This window comes from Perissodus microlepis, chromosome 12 (assembly GCF_051167445.1).
Source record: "Perissodus microlepis isolate ML-2025 ecotype Zambia chromosome 12, ASM5116744v1, whole genome shotgun sequence".
Classification (NCBI taxonomy): domain Eukaryota; kingdom Metazoa; phylum Chordata; class Actinopteri; order Cichliformes; family Cichlidae; genus Perissodus; species Perissodus microlepis.
The window spans coordinates 14200334-14220640 of record NC_140472.1 but is presented as its reverse complement, the minus strand read 5'-3'; the positions used below and the strand labels follow the sequence as shown (position 1 = coordinate 14220640).

At 41.3% G+C, this 20307-nt stretch overlaps 2 protein-coding genes across 4 annotated transcripts; one reads left to right on the top strand and one right to left on the bottom strand.

Moving 5' to 3' along the window:
• Positions 1-2618: 2618 nt before the first annotated feature.
• ido1 (indoleamine 2,3-dioxygenase 1) lies at positions 2619-10019 on the bottom strand. Its single transcript, XM_084946364.1, has 10 exons — positions 7056-10019; positions 6361-6456; positions 6171-6290; positions 5941-6059; positions 5827-5841; positions 5632-5731; positions 5394-5511; positions 4137-4188; positions 3887-4035; positions 2619-3799 (listed from the first exon to the last, which is right to left on the bottom strand). Exons 1-10 carry the CDS (start codon positions 7149-7151, stop codon positions 3402-3404), a joined length of 1263 nt encoding a protein of 420 aa, XP_084802490.1. The 5' UTR covers positions 7152-10019; the 3' UTR covers positions 2619-3401.
• Positions 10020-10105: 86 nt separating this feature from the next.
• rhobtb2a (Rho related BTB domain containing 2a) lies at positions 10106-20300 on the top strand. 3 transcript variants are annotated; one of them, XM_084946361.1, is made up of 10 exons: positions 10106-10549; positions 12233-12434; positions 12856-12959; positions 13051-13236; positions 13339-14279; positions 14382-14500; positions 15122-15272; positions 15384-15472; positions 16346-16451; positions 16566-20300. In XM_084946361.1, the coding sequence occupies exons 1-10, from the start codon at positions 10488-10490 to the stop codon at positions 16769-16771; spliced, it is 2166 nt and encodes a 721-aa protein (XP_084802487.1). In that variant the 5' UTR covers positions 10106-10487; the 3' UTR covers positions 16772-20300. The 3 variants fall into 3 exon arrangements, with proteins under 3 accessions (XP_084802487.1, XP_084802488.1, XP_084802489.1); XM_084946362.1 differs by lacking the exon at positions 10106-10549 and adding an exon at positions 10604-10756; XM_084946363.1 differs by lacking the exon at positions 10106-10549 and adding an exon at positions 10674-10761.
• Positions 20301-20307: the final 7 nt, after the last annotated feature.

The following is a 20307-nucleotide window of genomic DNA, read 5'->3' as shown; positions in this document are numbered from 1 at the left end:
TATTTCATCAGACTTTAACTTCAATTCAGTTTTTCAATTCAACTTTACTTAAATAGTGCCAAACAACAACAGCAGTTGTCTTAAGGTGCTTTATATTGTAAGGTAGATACCCTAGAATAAAACAGAGTAACCCCAACTGTCAAACAAGGAAGCAAGCAAGCACTTGGGGCCAGCAGAAAGGAAAAATTCCCTATTAACATCTACCATGACTGGTTGGGGTGTGAAGGGAGGAAAACGGGACAAAAAGCACAAACCGTGGAAGATTAAATATTAATAATAAGTAATGATTAAATGCAAAGTGAAGACAAAACACTCAGCATTCAGGGTCAGCCAATCTAGTCTAACTATAAGTTCTATCAAAAAAGGAAAGTTTTAAACTTAGTCTTAAAAGTAGAGACAGTGTCTGTCTCCCAAATCCAAACTGGGAGCTGGTTTCACAGAAGAGCAGCCTGAAAGCCTCCCATTCTACTTTTTAATACTCTAGGAACCACAAGTAAGGCAGCAGTATGAGAGCAAAGTGCTCTCTTGGGGTGATACGGTACTAGGAGATCTTTAAAATAAGATGAGGCCTGAATATTTAAGACCTTGTATGAGAGGAGAAATTTCAGTGGGAACCAGCGTATAGAAGCTAATATGGGAGAAAATATGCTTTCAGACAGTCGATCTCAGTACAAATGAAAAATGAAATTTAAAAAAAGAGTCTTATATTGTGGCTATGGCTTGTTGGACAGCCATGTGGCATTAGCCTTTCCCAGTGTGTCCCAAGTTAAAGTAGGTAATAAAAGTAGCACTGGGTCACCTTTCCTTGAGAGAATTTGGCCTGTTCTCATTATCTATCTTACTTATGTGACACTTTACTCTGTTTGTAATTTCCATAAGCAGTTTACCAAAACCAGAAATAACCAAACATGTAAGTACTTAAAATTATTTTCTTCACTTAGACCTCTTAGCCCGAGGAGGATGATATTTAGACGTGAAAATTGGTTACAAATTTTCAATTATTCTACACAGACCAACATGATATGTAGTTGACCTTGCTTCGGGTGCCCCTGGGGGTCTGAGACTCTCTTTGCCCAGTTCATAAAATAGCTTTGAAAAGAGTTCAAATTCAGGGTGTTTCCCATCAGTAAATGATGAAGATGTCTCTGAACTCTGGGTGTGTGTAAATAGATGTTTGACAAAGATAATGAAGTCAAGATGAGTGGAAAGTTGAAACCCAACACCAAGTCACCTACTGTGCTGTATGTGTAGCCCATAATTCCAGACTACACCCGTCATGTGCAAGCCAAAGACAATCAGTCCCTCCCTGCTGCCATCGAGGCTGCTCCTTCACAGAGTGAGAAAAGGTCCTGGCTTTGCTTGGCTTGATGTAAGCAGCAGCATCATAAATTCAATTTTGAAATAACAGAATCCAGGATATCCCGTGGGTTAACCACCAAGGCACAGATATCCGATTCTCTAACCAAAAGCACAACCCTTGTCTGTTATCCTGTCAGATAGCTGGAATATGGATGTCTTAGGAGATTTCTCAAAAAACAGAGACTCCTGATGCGTGCGGCAGTGAAGAAATGTCACATATTTAACAATCACGACTAAACTTTTGCAGCCGATATGAACATTTAAGGTAAAACTTGACACCTTTCACCCTATTATTTACATAATACACGTCACAACCTTGTTAGTACAGGTGTGTTCATGCACATGTGTCATTCCTATACTGAAACCAGCTGTGTGATACAAGGTGAAACTATAGCGGCCATAGAGGCCCAGCCCCGACTACACAATGAAGACATCCTTAGAGATGGCCTGTGTTTACTGTAGGGTTGTCAGGGAGTCCTCCACCTACATGGCAATAAGGAAAGACATTATTTACTTTGGCTGGACAATGATGGCTCTAATCAGATCCCCATGATGTGAATACACTGTTCGGCCTATCACCACCCATTTCCAGTTTCTGTTCACCTTTCACCTCCTCGCCTAAGACCTCCCTGTCATCTTATAGAAACATTCTCTATGGCTGCCTGAGTGCCTCAGTTTAAGTACAAAACCCACAAATGACACCCAGCTTAATTTGAAATTTGTAGGTACTTGCTCTGAATTTGTCAGAGTAAACTGAAATTAAAATAGCTGTCTCCATATGCACAGACACATATCTCTCACGCTAAAACCTTTCACAGGCCGCGTGTGTAATTGTGTTCTCTCCATTTGCCTCTTCTATTGTCATTCCCGCTCACCAGCATGTGAAAAGAGTTCAAGATAAAGTAGGTCACTCAGGTTGGGGAAACTGTCATGTCTAATTGCCACACCATCTCTCTTATCTGATCTGGCGAGGCTGTTATTGTAATGAAATACCAGTGGAGATGAGCCAGGAAAGGAGAAGATTACACAGCATGAGCCATTCATGGCACAATCCATCCCTTCATTGCCCTGGGTTTTCCACACAGTGGGTTCAGGAAGTATGGTGGGGCATGTGAGGGCTGGATGTGGGCTGGAGGAAGAAGGCAGGATAGCTGAGGTAACCACTCTGATAAGTCAATGCGTCTCTGCTCTGCTTTGTGTTCTGACATGACAACCCTGTTCTGAATCAGCGCCACGAAGTTAAGACACAACAAAGGACGATTATTTTCTGAGATGGAAGAGTCAGGTTCCATCCTTTTGGTACTTTAATGAGTGGATGTGAATTTCAATACATCATCACAAGACTGCAATTAATGAATAACACATTATCATTATGGGGTCAGTTTTGCTTGTCAAGGCCAAATCAGGCTTGCTTCTCTCATAGGATGCCCACTCTGGTAGCTCATCGTAATGCTGCCCTTTAGTGCCCTACCATGGTTTCACACGGTACTGCAGTACTTTATTTTCCCTGATTGTTTTACTTAAAAGCAGAAAGTCAGTTGTTTTTACTTCCATACCAGCGGTGGATGATTTAAGATAATCTTCAGGCTGGAGAAACCAAGAAATCTTTGTGATTTGAAAAATACACTTGATCTTGGTTTCTCAGTCTCGTTTACCAAAATTACAGGAGTGTTAGTACTGATTTCAACTGTTTAATGTTTAAATGTCATCAAAATATTTGGATCTTGAAATTATGCTCTTTTTTTCACATTCCAGGTCAGATTAAAGAAGCGATTAGTGGTTGCGTGTAATGGAAAGCAACAGTAGTGGTTTAAATCATGGTTTGGATCGATTGACGGGTATCACTCGTGTCTATTAGGCTGAGGTTTGTTTACAGACCCGCCAAAGCTACATGGAAGACAATCAAAAGAGGCCCCTCGCTTTCATTCTGCCAAAAGCTATCCTTTTAAAGACAAGTGAAATAGTGCGGAAAGTCATCAGAGTTGATTTTTCTGGTGGTTTTATTTGATTTGCATGACTCGCGGTTCCTCTGTGATGACAGTTCAGCTGTGATGTTTTATTTCTCCGCTTGCCTCGGGCAGCAATGTATCTTTTGTTTGATCTCTCACAGTTTTTAGGAAAGACATTATGCTTGAGCCTCCGGTGCCCCTCTCCTCAAGTGCTGTAGGTGCTCTGCTGATCATCTCGCCATCTGAGTTGTGGTTTTGGTCACGCAGTTGTCGAGCACGGGCAGCAGGTACTGTGATAAAGCGGCTGACGACATTGATGTGGTAGCTGCGCAATGCCAGCAGCTTTTTAACACAGAGATCGAAGACATTGTTGAGGTCCTTGCGATCTTGCTGCTGGACAAAACTCCTCAGGGACAGCTGCAAAGAGATGTCGTTGATCAGTTTCTTGTGAAGGGGTGGCATGTAGTCCCTCATGTAGATTAGAAAGGAAGCTGGGGAAAAACAAAAGCAGTGAATTCTTTATATTCATCTCTAGCACAGTTGGGATCATGTTATTGACAATTCGTCAGCCTTTTTACCACTTTTTGGTTCATGTTTGACTCCCAGAAGCTCGTCAAAACAGTGCAGCAGACTGCTTTGTGCAGCACTCCCTCCTGAATACCTCATCGGCGCTGTCTGGACCCCTTCATAAACCAGCCCCTTTGGCATACACGTGTTGTCTTTCCATCTAAGTATGATTATGTGACACGGGCACGCACATAGGTCTCAAAAACATGTTTCACTTTGCAACTATGTGAATCGAGAGAAAACAGCAATAGATTTCTATACCCAGACAGGTAGATCCTCATAATGCCATAGAAGACTGAAGGGTCCACATGCACTTAGGGAAGAAAAGAAAACAGTTGTTAATGGGATTCATTTTACAATAATCACGAAAAAAAAGAAAAAAAAAGGCAAGAATTGAATCATTTGCAATCATTAAAAAACTTTTTTCTTTCTTTATCAATGAACCTATCCCAGCTGGCTTTGGGCAAGAGGCGGGGTCATACGTTTCAAGACAGCACGGGTAAACGTTTCAGTCATTTACAAATAACTCTCAATTTAAATTTAAAAAGATTCAGGGAAGGGAGTTTTCTACCTGTGTTAAACATCATTTAAAGCTCTGAGAAATCTCTGTATGCTGAAAGCAAACAACAAACAGCTGTGATCTTTGGACCCTCGGCTGCCACTGCATTGCAAACTATGCTAAATTATTTAACTGCATAGGGATAAAAACACTTTTTGAAACACAGTTAACAACTCAACAAAAAAAACCATACATACTGTTTAAACAAGATAGAGAACATCATTTCAGCAATCATACCGCATCATATTCCATACATACTAGAAAAGCAAGACCAAAGTTAAACAATGTCCATGTCCTGAACTAATCCTAACCCTGTCTACAGCATAACGTTTTAGGAGACCTGGGTCGTTGACGCAGAGTTTTGAGTTTTCATTATTATTGAACTTTGATTTTGCCATTATTCATCATTTCTAGTCTTTTGGTGTCTTTGTTAGAGTTCTCTGTCTTATGGTTTATGTCTCTGTGTTCTATAGTTGCTCTGTCTCATCTGTCAGCTGTATCCCCTTGTCAAGTCCGTGTCTCTGTGTTATATTTCCTGTTTTACTTTGAAAGTCCGTGTCTCATGTTAATGTATCTGGTTTTGCTTCCCTTGTCTCGTTAGCCCTGATTTGTCCCAGCTGTGTTTCTCTCCTGTCTCTCATTCACTGATTGCTCCCTCTATGTATTTAAGCCCTGTGTTTTCCTCTGTCTGTGTCGTGACCTACTGTCTACCATGCTGTGTGTTTTGCCTGTCAACTGGTTTGGTGCTTAGTTTATGTTCTTAGTTCAGTTAGGTTTCTGTTTTCTACCATCCAGCAATAAAGCTGAGTTTTTTGAATTAACGTTTGCCTCCAAGTGTCTGCACATTGGGTCCTCCTTACCACCACTCCTGCCTGCACATCAGCCTTCACATAACATAACATGCAAACATTTTTGGAAAAAGGCTGTAACACATTTGGGTTTTACAACTGAATAGGTACCTTGCATCAGTTTGAGTGCGTCAGTCATGTCCTCAATAGACCGGCTGATGATCTCCAAGCCTCTGGCCACAGCCTCGGTGTCACCACACCTCACACCATTGATCACCGTGGGAATATTCTACAAAGCAGTGGTTCTGTTAGAAATGTCCTCGCTTTAAGGGTGCCCTTATATTTGTCAGTTAACAACAATTATCAAGTGCACATTTTAGGATGTTTCCTGTTTTTAATGTATCTTTACCTTCACCGCAGGAACTCCAGCCAGCTCCACCAGCAGAGTGACCAAGCAGAAACCTCGGGCACTTTCTCCACCCGGGAGGCTGACCAACAACTCCAGGTTCCTGTTTGACAAATGTAAGCCAGTAAACTTTGTGCATATTATAGTATGATAGTACATATTGTATTATAATGTGTACAGAAACAGAATTTTACTCACTCCATGTTGAAAGGCCTGGCACAGCAGATATACAGATGGACATGAAAAACAGGACATATTTATACACATTTGCTGGGTTTACTCAAACTGCTGGCAGGAGATTAGCGGCCTTACCCATCAGGATCTTTCCTCTTCCAGTTAGCCAATACTGCATCTGCATGTGTGATAACTGGGGGAAGCCCTAAGCGTTGTGACACCTCCCAGTATGGAACAGCCAGACTGCGTGGCAGTATCTTAAAAGAATATCAAAGAGAAATCAGTCATAATAACTGAATCACTTAAGGTAACATGTAGCATTCAGAAAACAGGAGGCAAAAGAAAAAGAAAAACTAACAGAGAGTTACCTCAACTGTATCTTTCTCTCCCTCCTCCCAGACGTAGCCCATGGTCATCATGCTGAGAGCCAAGTGGGCCAGTCGTAACTCTTTGTGTTTCTGCAGAAACTTGCTGCTCAGCAGTGGCATCTGGTCATAGACAACTGTACTGAGCAACTGCTTCACAGTCATCGTGAATGGTGCTTATCATTATAAATACCTTGTTAATACGGGAGCGCAACTCGTGGGACTGCGCAAGCTCTGGGATTCTCAGCGCGATATCCATCCATGGCTGGTAATAAGGTGGAAGCTCTTCCTTTAAATGCACATCATGAGAAAATGTTAATGTTGGTCAGTACCATTTAACACAACTGTAGTTGGTGTAAAATGCAAACAAATCCAAGTTCATGTTGTCCTCAAATGGCAAAGCAACAAATTCACTAAAATCCAAATGGCTCAAGGGGCTCAAAATGAAATGTTCACAACTTGTGACCATCATGTGTGTTGTGTGCTTGTGTCCAAGCAGGACCTTAACTTACTAAGCTTCTTTTTTAGGAACCAGTTCTCCCATCCATCACTGTGCTTCATGTTTTATTTCTGGCTACAGAAATTATGAACATTATTGTTCTCTCCATTTTTGCTCTCTTCTATATGCAAAAATGTGATTTTGTAAACGTCTTCCAGGAATAACGCTCACTTCCTTCATCTTTGTTGGTCTCAATCAATACTAAAGTTAACATTTTTATAACAGCTTTTTTGGCGCTATAAGGATTAATGTAATTGGCAAATTCTCATTAAAGGTTTGGTTTTTAAGTAATACAATGTGAATAAAATGTAATAATGTTACATCACAAACTTGAAACAAGCAAAGCTAAAATAACACACACAGGACTTCAAAAGAGCTTTTCAACGTACCAAAGGATCTGGAAGGATGAAGCCGAGTTCTTCTGAGACATGGTAGGATTTCAGAGAGAAGAGAGCTTCGGTCTGGTCTGTTTCAGCAGAAGCCATAGAGAAAACAAGGCAAGCACCAAAAACTGCAATGATCCTCTGACTAGCTGAATGATCCCGGACACCCCAGTCTGGCTGGACTCCAGCACAAAGGTATTGCTTACACAACCTTTATACCTGAGTTCTGCTGTTGCACAATTCCAACTGTAGAAAATCAATACTTCCCTTTGTGAATCATATAGTATGAAACAAATAATCGGTGTCACGCTTGGTTGATCTATAACCGTCCAAACTGTTAAAGTTATGCAAAGAAGAAACTAAAGCCAGTTGGGATGCTTTGCATGTTGTAAAAAAAAAAACCACCTTGTTGTTTTCCCACATTTCCTACGGGTTATCGGGAACGTAACTGATAACAAATAAGGAACAGATATGTTGCTTTTACAAAAGCACAATCATTTGTTTATCAGCCTTTTGTTTAAGAACTCTTTGACAGCAGATTCATCTGAAACAATAAATAAATACGCTAATAATAAGTTAATAACGTGCGTAGGCGTGTCTTTTTCAATTTGTATTCATATCCTGAAGATAACACGCTCTTTATGTTTTGACTGACAGCTATAAAAGACTGCTACTTAAACAAAAGTGCTCCATATATCTGGAACAAACTCCCAGAAAGCCTCAGATCAGCTGAAACACTCAGTTTATTTAAATCCAGGTTGAAGACTCACCTATTCTCAGCTGCATTTGAATAAAGCATCAAATCCACACTTTTAAGCTTAAATTTCAAAACTTATATTTTAACTACTGATTTTATCTACTGTTTTTTTTAATCGATTTTAAATCATGCTTTTTATTGTTTTTGTTTTTTAATGTCTCTGTAAAGCACTTTGAATCACCTTGTTGTTGAATTGTGCTATATAAATAAACTTGACTTGCCTATAACATTTTATGCCGTGTGGCTTTTATTTTGAAGGGACTTTCTCCTTTCTCTACCCTCTATATAAAAGAGGATTAAGTCAAATTTAGACTGTCAGCCTCACCTGCTGGAGAAGACTGAACACTGCAGTTTCCTTAAACCAAACCATGCACTGCACAGTGTATGTGCGTAAACAGTAAATGAATCAGGCCAGTAATACTCAGTGCTCCAGAGCGCCAACAAACCGGCATTTCACTTTGCGATTTGTCACGTGTTTTGGAAATACTGAATGAAATGAACCCGCACTAGGACATGAATCTGTTGGAGAAGTTTCTTTGTTAAAATCAGCTCAGCGGCCTGATTTCTTTTTGAGCAACTCCACGTAAGCTTCGGTATTGTAACATTTGCAAGTCGGTGTAAAGGTCAGCTGTAATTTGATCCTCTTGCTTCTGAAACATCGATAACAAACACCAGACTGCATTGTTGTGCTTTCTAACACAGATGACAAAATAACTGGAACACTGTGTGGCTGTAAAGATTTCCTGATCTGAGGCTGAGGACAACAGCGGTCTGCCAGGGAGCTGGACTTTAAGGAAGTGCTACTTCACTGACAGTGCAAACTCACTTTTAGTAGGCCTTAACTTTGGAAACCATGGCTGTCAGTACCCATGAGTGAGTTGCTTTTTTTCTTTTGTGCGTGTGTGTTAAATCACTGAAGTTAAACAATAGCTAAACTTCCTGCCAATTAGATCCATTGATATGTTTTTCCAGTTAAATAGCTGACATTAGCTAGCTGCTGACACTGAAGGATGATGTATGGTGATCATGATAAATGTCAAGTAAATCCAGGAGAATCTGATTCACTGAACACAGTTGTTTTAATGCTGAAAATAAAAGCTTTAACACAAACTGATGAACGGCGGTGACTTAAAGACCTACGAGTCTCGTAGGTCTCTTGGGTCTTTATTGCTAAGTAAGAAGCTCCAAACAGCATCATTTTGTTAATATGAAAGAAAAATAATTCAAATTTGGGAATTTAAAAGTCAAAGTACGTGCTTGTGACCAATGTTCCCTCTAATTTTTCATGTGTCTGAGCGAACACACAAACTCCCTAAGCGCTCCCTTGGACCACTGTGAGCAACAGCAGACATGTCCACTGTGGTCACGCCAGCATCGAATCCATCCAAGTTACATGGTTTATTAAAATAATCAAATTACAGCATTTACATTTATGTTAGACTACTTTTAATTAACTGCTTTAGCCCACTTACACGGGCGCAGCCAGTCACTTACTGACTAACACTGCAAAACAGAATTGTTAAAGTTTCAATTTTAATTTCAAATCAGGTTAGATTTTTTTTTGTGCGCAACGCACATTTTTTGTGCGCAGAGACCGTGCCAGCAGTGCGCAATTGCGCACGCGCGCAGCTTAGAGGGAACATTGCGTGACACTGTAATGACGAGACAAATGTTAACAGTTAATAATAATAATAATGGATTGGATTTATATAGCGCTTTTCAAGGCACCCAAAGCGCTTTACAATGCCATTATTCATTCACTCTCACATTCACACACAGTTAACGTATTTGTAGCGATAATGTGAGTCATATCAAAAGATAAAATGTGCACTTCATAACAACTTGTATAAAAGGGACAGTCTCAAAGGTCTGCTAAAGTCTGTGTATTTCCTTTAATATATTAGTATTATTTCTTAATTTCTATTAGTGTTTAAGCGTTTTTTATTTAGATTATTATTATTTTTTTCTTATTGTTGTGTTTTTTATTTATTTATTTATTTACTTACTTACTTACTAATTGTATTGAGTACAATCTAAGTTCGTTTTCATGGTGTGGTAGTGCCACAATTACAGTGAAGTCTCTCATGTCTTAAACAAATAGGAATTTATTCCGTTTTTGTCGTGTATCCGACATGCCTGCAAGTTGCTGCGCGTGTAGAGTGTGTGAGTGTGTGTGTGTGTGTGTGTGTTTTAGTGTACACATACATGCAAAAGTTAATCCCTGGTCTTTCGCCGCTGTGAGTCCACCTGACACACCCCTTCTTACACCACTATGATTAGAAGGGAGCTGATCATTCATGCATAACGTGTCCGAGGTCTCGCGGGTTGCATGAATTAATCATAACCTGGGCTAAATAAAGTATAAAGTATGAGCGGATCGGTGTTTTGTAATAAATAGGTTTGGGGGTTTTATTTTTTATTTTTTTCCCGTCTGTGCGCCTGCCTATTATTAGCTACGGAGGCCATCCAGTAAGTGGAGGTGGGTCTATGACGGTCAGGGCTGCAGCTCTGCATCGCACCGTTAGACTTCACCTCAGCGTCGGCGTTTCTGCCAGTGCCATCGGGCTCGTCGCACCGATCCAGAGCACCTTTCCTGAAACATCGGCTATTTCCAAGCCTCGTTCACCTCGCCTTGAAGATGAAGTTAAATACGAGCTGCCGTCAGGTGCAAGACGCATCCGATGGAGCCCTGCTTTTTATCTCGTTCATCGACCAACCCGATGCAGCACTTCCTTATGTTGCGGTAAGGATGGTCGGCAACCGTTATGACCACAGCGTCAGAGTGGTTTTAATTCGCTTATTTTATGGGGGGAGGCTGGTTTTTGCGATGAACTCGGAGCCGGATAAACAGGCTCAAGAGTCAGTGACGGGGCGTTACATAACGTGTAATGCAGCAGAGCCTCATGACTAGTGTCTCGGTGGTGGAGGGAGGCACTGTTCGGTCCTTCTGGTAGGGTATGCACGTTTTTATCATCCTTGTTATGGCAGATAACCGAGGCTCCTTAAAAAAAATGTGTTTTTAAGATGATCGACTTAAGGCACTGTGCGTTATATAGTATATCTCACCACATTTTAAAAATCATTAATTAATTCGTGAGTTGCGCATTGTAGTCTGTAACAGGAAAGGGCATTTGAATGAGCAATTGTAGGGGCGGGGTATCTCTATAGTATCAGACAGGCCCAGCCTAAGGTCAGACTGCGAGTTGTTTTGAAAGGTGAGAGAAGCCTATGGTGATGCGGATTATGCAGTGAATGAAGAGCCCGATTTTTTTATGAATGGCTACAAAGTGACCATGAGGCAAAGAAATCATAGTAATCCATGATAGTAATATTTAGAGCACTGTGTGAACCAAAGTAAGCAAATGATGCTGCAAAAGTGTTTTGAATAGAAAGTCCTTTTAGTATAAGAACAGCAGAAGTTATGCTTTAGAAAGGGAGCTGCTTTTTTGTTTTTTCTTGATAGTGGGCACTTGACTTCCAGGTAGGGGTAGCTGGCTTCATTCATAAGAAGGCAGCACTATCTGAGAATATAAATATGAATGGAGGCTATATTCCCAGTCCGCTTACAATTTCAAGAGGGGGGGGGGGGGGGGGGGGGCGCTCGGATGGAGATTTCTTGTTTATTCGTGTAAGCTCTGGATGTGTAAATTAAACATGGCGTGACTTGGGTTTCAGATGGTTCAAAATCACGTTACAACACTTAACAGTGGTGTTGTCTCTATACATCAAATCAAAAAATAGCATAAATCACAGAGGCTTGTCTGATATAGGGTCTAACACACTGACACCAACCACAGTTCCCTTGGAAACTGGAACAGCGACCTAAATCGTCAGCAACCATTTTCAAGACACAGAAATAGTCTGTTTACCTATTCCTATTGTTTCATTTAGGTGCATGCCACATGCATGAGGGCTGTGATGACTTAAGTTATAAGCTCTGAGGTATAAGGTTGGGGTGCTATGCTTGAGATGTAATGACATGGGGAAAAAATAAAGGGAATTTTAGGTGTGCTGATGGTTGGAGGAATTGCAGGGATGTGTCACACATGTAGCATTGCAGCAGCCTTTATTAAAAGAGGAGCAGTAGCATTTAAACTTATTTAACTCCTTTGAAACTAAGAGTGCCTTTTCTCTACCTTTTAATTAAGGTTGAATAAAACCAACCTATCGCCTAGCTCTGATTTGCTGTATATCTCCCGTCGTTGTTTGCTCAGTACTTTTATTCTTTTCTACATCCGGAACAATAAAAGGGAACTTGTGAATAGACACAAGGAAGTCACGAGGCCATCCCCTGATAGCTCTGCAGGCAGAATTAGCAGTGCAGATGAAGCCTTGTCAGTGTCTGTCCCTGTAGCGTTCGTGGCAGGGTAGTATAGGACTGAAAGTGCTAATACACGACTTTCTGCACACCTTTATATTCCGACAGGCCCCAGCTGACGGATTCTGATATGGACTATGAGAGACCAAACGTTGAAACTATCAAGTGTGTGGTGGTAGGAGACAATGCAGTTGGGAAGACCCGCCTCATCTGCGCCCGGGCCTGCAATGCCACCCTGACTCAGTACCAGTTACTCGCCACACATGTACCCACGGTCTGGGCAATTGACCAATACAGAGTATGCCAGGAGGTGAGTAAGAAAGGGCGACCATGGCTCAGGGGGTTGGGAAGCGTATCTGTAACCGGAAGGTCGCCGGTTCGGTCCCCGGGCTCTCTGTCCTGGTTGTTGTGTCCTTGGGCAAGACACTTCACCTACCGCCTACTGGTGTTGGCCAGAGGGGCCGATGGCGCGATATGGCAGCCTCGCCTCTGTCAGTCTGCCCCAGGGCAGCTGTGGCTGCAACCATAGCTTGCCTCCACCAGTGAGTGAATGCGAGAGTGAATGAATAGTGGCATTGTAAAGCGCTTTGGGTGCCTTGAAAAGTGCTATATAAATCCAATCCATTATTATTATTATTATTAAGAAAGCTCAAATAGTTTGGGTTTTTTGTCCCTTGATATAGAGAGGCTGGTGGTTGTAGAAATACAAATATTTCTTTGGCATCTATCAGGTTTTAGAGCGCTCAAGAGATGTTGTGGATGATGTCAGCGTGTCACTCCGCCTTTGGGATACTTTTGGAGACCATCATAAGGACCGGCGTTTTGCATACGGCAGGTGGGAAAATGTGAAATTCTATGGTCTTTTTACCATCAGTTGCTTTCATCTTACCTGAAATAAGCAAGTTTGCCCTCTGGCTTCCCTTCAGGTCTGATGTTGTGGTCTTGTGCTTCTCAATCGCCAATCCCAACTCTCTGTACCATGTAAAGACTATGTGGTACCCTGAGATCAAACACTTCTGTCCCCGTGCTCCTGTCATCTTGGTAGGCTGTCAGCTGGACCTGCGCTATGCTGACCTGGAGGCAGTGAACAGGGCACGGAGGCCTTTAGCTAGGTACTCAGTTTTGCATTTATCTCTCTATATGCAAGAACCTTCAAGTTTCATGTCCAAAAGGTTGATTTACTTCCGATTAACTTCTGATATGTTATTTTTCAGACCAATAAAATCCAGTGAGATTCTTCCTCCAGAAAGAGGCCGGGAGGTGGCCAAAGAGCTGGGAGTACCATATTATGAAACCAGTGTTGTTGCTCAGTTTGGAGTCAAGGACGTCTTTGATAACGCCATCCGAGCTGCGCTCATTTCACGCCGCCACCTGCAGTTTTGGAAATCTCACCTCAGAAATGTCCAGCGACCTCTCCTTCAGGCACCCTTCTTGCCACCAAAACCTCCCCCACCTATAATCACTGTGCCACCTCCCCCTACCACCACAGAGGAGCATCCAGCCGGTCTTCTCGAGGACCCACACTGTGCCGATGTCATCCTGGTCCTGCAGGAGCGACAAAAGATTTTCGCACACAAGATATACCTGGCGACATCCTCTTCAAAGTTCTACGACCTCTTTATTATGGACATGCAAAATGAGGAGACCGAAAAGCCCCCTCGGGGTCCGATCTCTGGACGAGAGCTGCTGATGCGTGCCGCAAGCTTTGATGTTTGTGAGAGCAGCGATGATGGAGACAGGGCCAACCTGAGGGCCTGCACTAGTGACGGGACCTTGAAAGACTCAGAGGTCGCCCGGCGGGGCAGACTGCTCTCCTCGTGGAGCCGAGCCTTTGTCAGCATCCAGGAAGAGCTTGTGGACGACCCCATAACTTACAGCCCCAGGCCTATGACTGTAGTCCACATGGACCAGTCCATGCAGCTCGGTCCTTTTCGAGCAGTTCTTCGCTACTTGTACACTGGCCAGCTAGACGAGAATGAAAAAGAGCTAATGCACATTGCTCACATCGCTGAGCTGCTGGAGGTCTTTGACCTGCGGATGATGGTGGCAAACATACTCAACAATGAAGCCTTCATGAACCAAGAAATCACCAAAGCCTTCCATGTGCGGCGGACAAACAGAGTCAAAGAGTGCTTGGCCAAAGGCACTTTTTCTGGTGAGAGCAAATCATTACATGTATTTGTTTGTCTGCCCAGCTTGAAGTAGAGTGGATGCCGGTGTAAGTGAGGTTTTACTAGCTCTCACTTCTGCGTTGCAGATGTAGTTTTCAAGCTAGATGATGGGACGATCATGGCCCACAAGCCTTTACTCATCTCTAGTTGTGACTGGATGGCAGCTATGTTTGGCGGGCCTTTTGTTGAGAGCTGCACCAAAGAGGTGAGTCAAGGACAGGCTAAAATCAGCCCTGTACGAAACACGTATTCTACATAGTTCAGCATTTATAGTTACATACTCATTACCAGTCAAATCATTAGTGCATTTAATTAGCTTATAATTAAAGAAAGCACACTTGTGTAGCACATCTCAAATACACAAAGTGGCTCGTGTAGCACACCAATGGACTACGTGAAGTGTGTAAAAAGTATAATTAGAGGACTGCAAATCTGCTGTAATACAATTACACTGGCTTTGTGATCCAAGTGTACTGCAGTTCTCTGAGGACTGCTAATTGTGCCTGATTCTACTATGAATTAAAAGTACCACAGATTCATAAAACGCCTGATAGAAGAAAAAGTTTTTAGATTGTTTGGAATTGAGATTGTGTCTTTTCAAATGATCCATAGTGTATCAGATAGCTCTGTAAAGCTATATTTAGATCACCTGTGAAACTCACGATGTGTCCCTCTCTTGCTGCACAAAAAGTGAATATTTTTTGTAGTCTGATCATGTAAAATGTTGTACAGGAGATTCCTTCTCGCTCTTCCTCTCTCTGTGCACATCTGCTGAATCCTTCAGGACCTGAATCATGTTATATTTTGTATGTTTTCTGCTCCTAAGGTGCTGTTCCCCAACACAACTCGCAGCTGTATGAGGGCTGTGCTAGAATATCTGTACACGGGCCGCTTTTGTTCTCGCTCGGATCTGGATGCAATGGAGCTCATTGTTCTTGCCAATCGACTTTGCCTCCCCCACCTGGTTGCACTTACAGGTATTACATTTGGTATCATTTTCCTGTAAAGTACAGGATTGTATGACATGCAGCCGCAGTGTGCCCTTCCAAGCCGTTGCCTACAGAGAGCAGCTTTTATGTTTCTTTCAGAACTCTACACAGTAACAGTGCTGACGGAGGCGGCGATGATGGGGGCTGACATCGATGGAGATGTGCTGGTGTACTTGGATATGGCCCAGGTAGTGTGACCTGCCAATCATTTCGAGCAGGGATTGTTCTTAACGCACTTATACAACGCTGTGACAAAATAGATTTTATTTTTATTATTAATGAGGGCATTTCTCAGAGGGGACTTCTCTTGAGGCTAAAATAGTTTTCACAGGCAGTAGGTGGGGCAAAAGACATTAAATTAAACTGCCCTTACCTAGCTGAAGGATTTTTGGTGCAGTGAGCAACTGGGAGACAGGAATCATGCTCAGCACTGTACATCATCCTGTCATTAAGTTTCAAATGGATATATTTTCCATTTCCCCGGCAAGCTCATTTTGCTCATTTTTAATTTATTTGGTGCAATTCACCACTGAAACACAAACATTAAAATGAAATTTCATGTTGTTTTTTTTAATTACTATACTGCCGCCTGCTTTGCCAGACCAGAATATAGCAAACAAATCAAACTGGCTAATGGCTGTTAGATTTTTTTTGTTTGTTTTCTGTGTGTTTGTGTTTTCGCTTGTTAGCAAGGAAAAGAAAAGGGGTAGATTTGTGGGAAATATATGGGAGAAAGACTGTTGATATATATTAGAATCCTTAGAATTTGTTACTTTCTGCTGTACTTTGTTAGTTGCCATGCTAACTGCAGCATGCTAAAATTAGCATAGTAATGCTACCATGACTAAGCTTCTAAGTGCAGTACAAATTTACTTAATGGCTCTGACAAAGAAGTGTAAACAAGACAGTCTAAATATAAGGTCAACTCAAATGGCCTCTGTACTCCAAATATAGATTGTTTTTTTAAATATGTGCATTTCATGTCAGCAAACCCCAGCACTGCTTTTTATCTCCAAAACAAAACACAAAGAGTGATGATATATGACTTTGTGTGCTGACAGTTCCACGGTGCCCAGCAGCTCACTGGCTGGTGTCTTCACCACATCTGTACCAACTACAACAGCATCTGCCGCAAGTTTCCCCGAGATATGAAGGCCAAGTCTGCAGGTAACAAACATCTGATCAATCTTTAATGCTCTCCTCTCATTAGTAGCGAACACCAGTGTGAGACAGAGAGGAACTAAAGAAAAGATTGTCTTGAAAATATTTATTCTGATTCAGAGAACCAAGAATACTTTGAGAAACATCGCTGGCCGCCGGTGTGGTACCTGAAAGAAGACGACCACTACCAAAGGGCACGCAAAGAGCGCGATAAGGAGGACTACCTGTACCAGAGGAGGCAGTGTAAACGCAAATGGCTCTTCTGGAACCTTCCTTCTTCCCCTAACTCGAACTCTCCATCTTCTGGCTCATCTGCAGTCATCTGACGGAGTGGTAAGGAGAGGCCCACTCTGCAGCGCGTCAGTGTGGATGCAAGCTGTAAAAGCTCCAGTCAAACATAAGCGCTGCTGGCTAGATACGCCCCAATTATTCAGGCACACAGTTACATTTACTGTTTGCTTACCTCTGCAGTCAAACAGCACTCCAGGTTTCCAAGCTCAGCTCAGTCTAGCGGTCAAAGTAGTGAGTTTTGTTTCTTAGATTTTTAGCTTGTTATACGCGAGACTCAAATCTCAGTGATATGAACCTTACTGACAAACGGTACAGTATATCTGGCGCAAATATCACCTCACGTGGATTGTTGTGCGTTCTGCCACCCGAGTTTTAAGTTTAAAAAACAGGACTCTGCTGGCACAGAACCTTTCACCCGTGGTGTCATCAGTTACATTGAACTGATAACCAAGTGCTGCTTATCAGCTGCAACAACCAGCAATTCAACACAGAATTTAAGTCTCAGAGATATAACACACAGGATGTAACAATAGCATGGCCTACCTGGAAACAGTTACTCCGATCATGCCTATTATTATCATGGATGCATAAGTTATAAAATACTGGCAACTTCTACTCATGTATATTTTTGTACAGTCGTTCTATTTTTGAATGTGTACAGCTTGCATCACTGAAGGCGATGCAAGCCTGGACACAATCAACTTGTGATTTGTGTCCTCTTGTCACAAAAGGGCTGTCGTTTACATGAATTGATTCAGTGTCTGGAGACACAAGAGATCCCAAATCAGAGAAAGAATCAGTCTTTTCAGTAAAATGCCAGCAAAAACAAACCAGATCAATAAGATTTACTACGTGTCATTCAATGAGGATTTTTATCAGTTCTTCACTGAAGGTTTCCGCTAGTTTCCCACAAAGCTGCATTTCTGGAGTTGAAGAGACCACGTGGACTCTGTGACAGCGATGTGTACCTCTCTCTCTCTCTGGTGATGATTTAGCCTTTAGCGATTGATCTTAGTTGATTAGAGGTTGCAGTGGGATATGTAAGACTCGCGCATGCATGAGGCCTTCTCACGGCCCTTCATGTGAATTCATCAGTACATCTTCTACACACCCAGCACTTTCTGGACTCTTCTCTGCAGAGACAAACACACACACGAACTTCCAGTATTGGCATCCTTTTGAACAGCGTTAAGGACAGTTTGGCATCATGACACACTCAAACAGATCTTTATTATTTCTTTTAAAGGAACTGGGAACTGGCTGCATTGCTAAGATGTTCAAAATGTTTCCAAAACAGTTGTGAAGAGGTTTCAATCAAATCATTTTTCTTGATTTGTTTTGCACCCCTCACAGTATACGTTCAGAGCTGTCATCTACTGTTGTACTTGACTGTCAGAAGGGCTGCAGCATTTCGATCAGCAGTCACGGCGCTCAGTGAAGATGGGTGGTATTGTAAATTGTAAAAAAAAATATCAACTGCAAGTAACTTGCATCACTCTAATGTGCTGTTACCTAAAAATGTGCACTGCAGGCAGTGAGCAGAATTATACAGTATTACCGAGTAATACACACACTGAATACAGACTTGACTTATCTGACTTGCATTTAGTTACTGTGCAGCTACAAACTTGTTTAATACTCATTGTGCTTACCTCCATTATATATCTTACTATACATACAATTTACAGGCAGTTCAAATATACAGTTGACTACTAGTAAAATAGGATAGTAAAGTAGACACATTGCATTATAAAGCTCTACATTCATAAAACATGCTAATGCTATGTAAAAGAATCAGTTCCAGCATTTGCTTTTCAGGCTTGCTTTAATCCATTATGATAATTCTTTTCAACTGCATTTTTAAGTAGACATAATTAGAGCCAAGAAAAGAGTTTAAAATAATTAAGTGGTATGAATTAATTCAGCGACAAAGGCTAAATGTATTGCTTGTATTAATTCCTTGAGTAATAACTACACTGCATGAACAGAGCCCCGCCAAAATAGAAGACATTAATTTGCAGTCGTTTAAAAATGTAACGCATATCAGAGTGGTGGTCCTGGTGTTCGAAGCGGTATCTTTAAATTGCTGTCTTTTATATTAAATCATCTGTTGTTAAGCAAAGAAAAAATTGAGAACTTTCATTTTTAGGAATTTTAATCAGCAGTATAGAGGACAGCAAACACCAGAAGGCTGATGACCCTCTGATTTTATTCTAATTCTGAATGTTTTTAAGTGCTCAATTATTTGAGTAATAGATAGTGTTTAGATAACTCAAAATACAGTTTAGTGTACTTTAGCAGCAGGAGGGTCTATATTGCTATAGCTTGCCTTGATGGTAGGACTGATGAAGTTCATCGTTTGTTTAGACACGGTTTCCATTCCTCAGTGCATCGCATTTCTCAGCGAATCTTCTGCTGTTTTGCATCAAGAACACCTCATGCCTTAATGTACAGTGTACTGTAGTGTGTGCTATTGAATGTAAAGTAGTGTTACTGTGGTCACTAGTTTGTTTGCTATATCGTAAGCTACAATGGTGCTCTCTAGGCTGTGTGTGTATCTATAAATGTACATAATCCATAATTTGGATATAAAGCAATCAGTCAGTGTGTGATTCGAGGAGTCCAGTGAGTGTGTGTCAGTTTGAACACTGCTAAAGGTTTATGATTTTGTTTGTTTGTTTAAAGCTGAACGACAAGATTAAAGACTCTGGCTATTAAGGCCACACTAGACGAATGACAAACCATCAAATTTGTGACATTAACCATGAAATTAATGCAGGGATTTCAAAATTTTGTTTCATTATTTTAAAGTTTCTTTATGTACTCCACTGAGCTCCAATTTCTGAGACTGCATAGTAGCAAAATGCTAAGATAGTGTGGACACTGGAAGCTAGATGGTAACTCTAAATGTAAATACATATATATTTGACTTCTGCAAGTCGAACTCGACATAGCAATCGATACAAGCTATTGCATAGGTTAACATACATACTGTTTTGTACTATGCATAATGAAATGTCTGACTTTGAAAGTATAAACTTGCACTGCTTTGTAGCACCGGGTTCTCTTCAAATTGCATTAAAGGGTACTGCAACATCATTAGATGAAGAAGTAGACAACATCAGGTTAAAATAAAGAAGAAGAAAAATAAGATCATGAATTAGAAATTAGTTACTACTGGGGCCCTTTTCCATTTGTTTGGGTGCTAATATCACAGCTGCAGAGAAGCACAAACCAAAGGGAGCTTTAGCAGCACCAGGAATATATATTATATGCTGCACAATCACTACTGCATAGTTTAAGAGGCCTTGATCAGAAATGGTTGAATATTAAATAAAATTTAAAAAAACAAAACAATAACAGAAAAGAAAAAAAACTTGAATGTTTTCTCAGTGTTCAAAACCTGGATGACACTTTGTTTAGTCACCAGGTTTTTATTTTCTTTGTCTTCGTTCTCAAGAGCTGTTTTTATTGTTTGGGAGCTATAAATATGAAATTCTGTAGCATGTGTTCTTGAAAACGTGTAAATAATATTTACTAAATAAACAAAGAGCAACACGTGGAGTCCGGT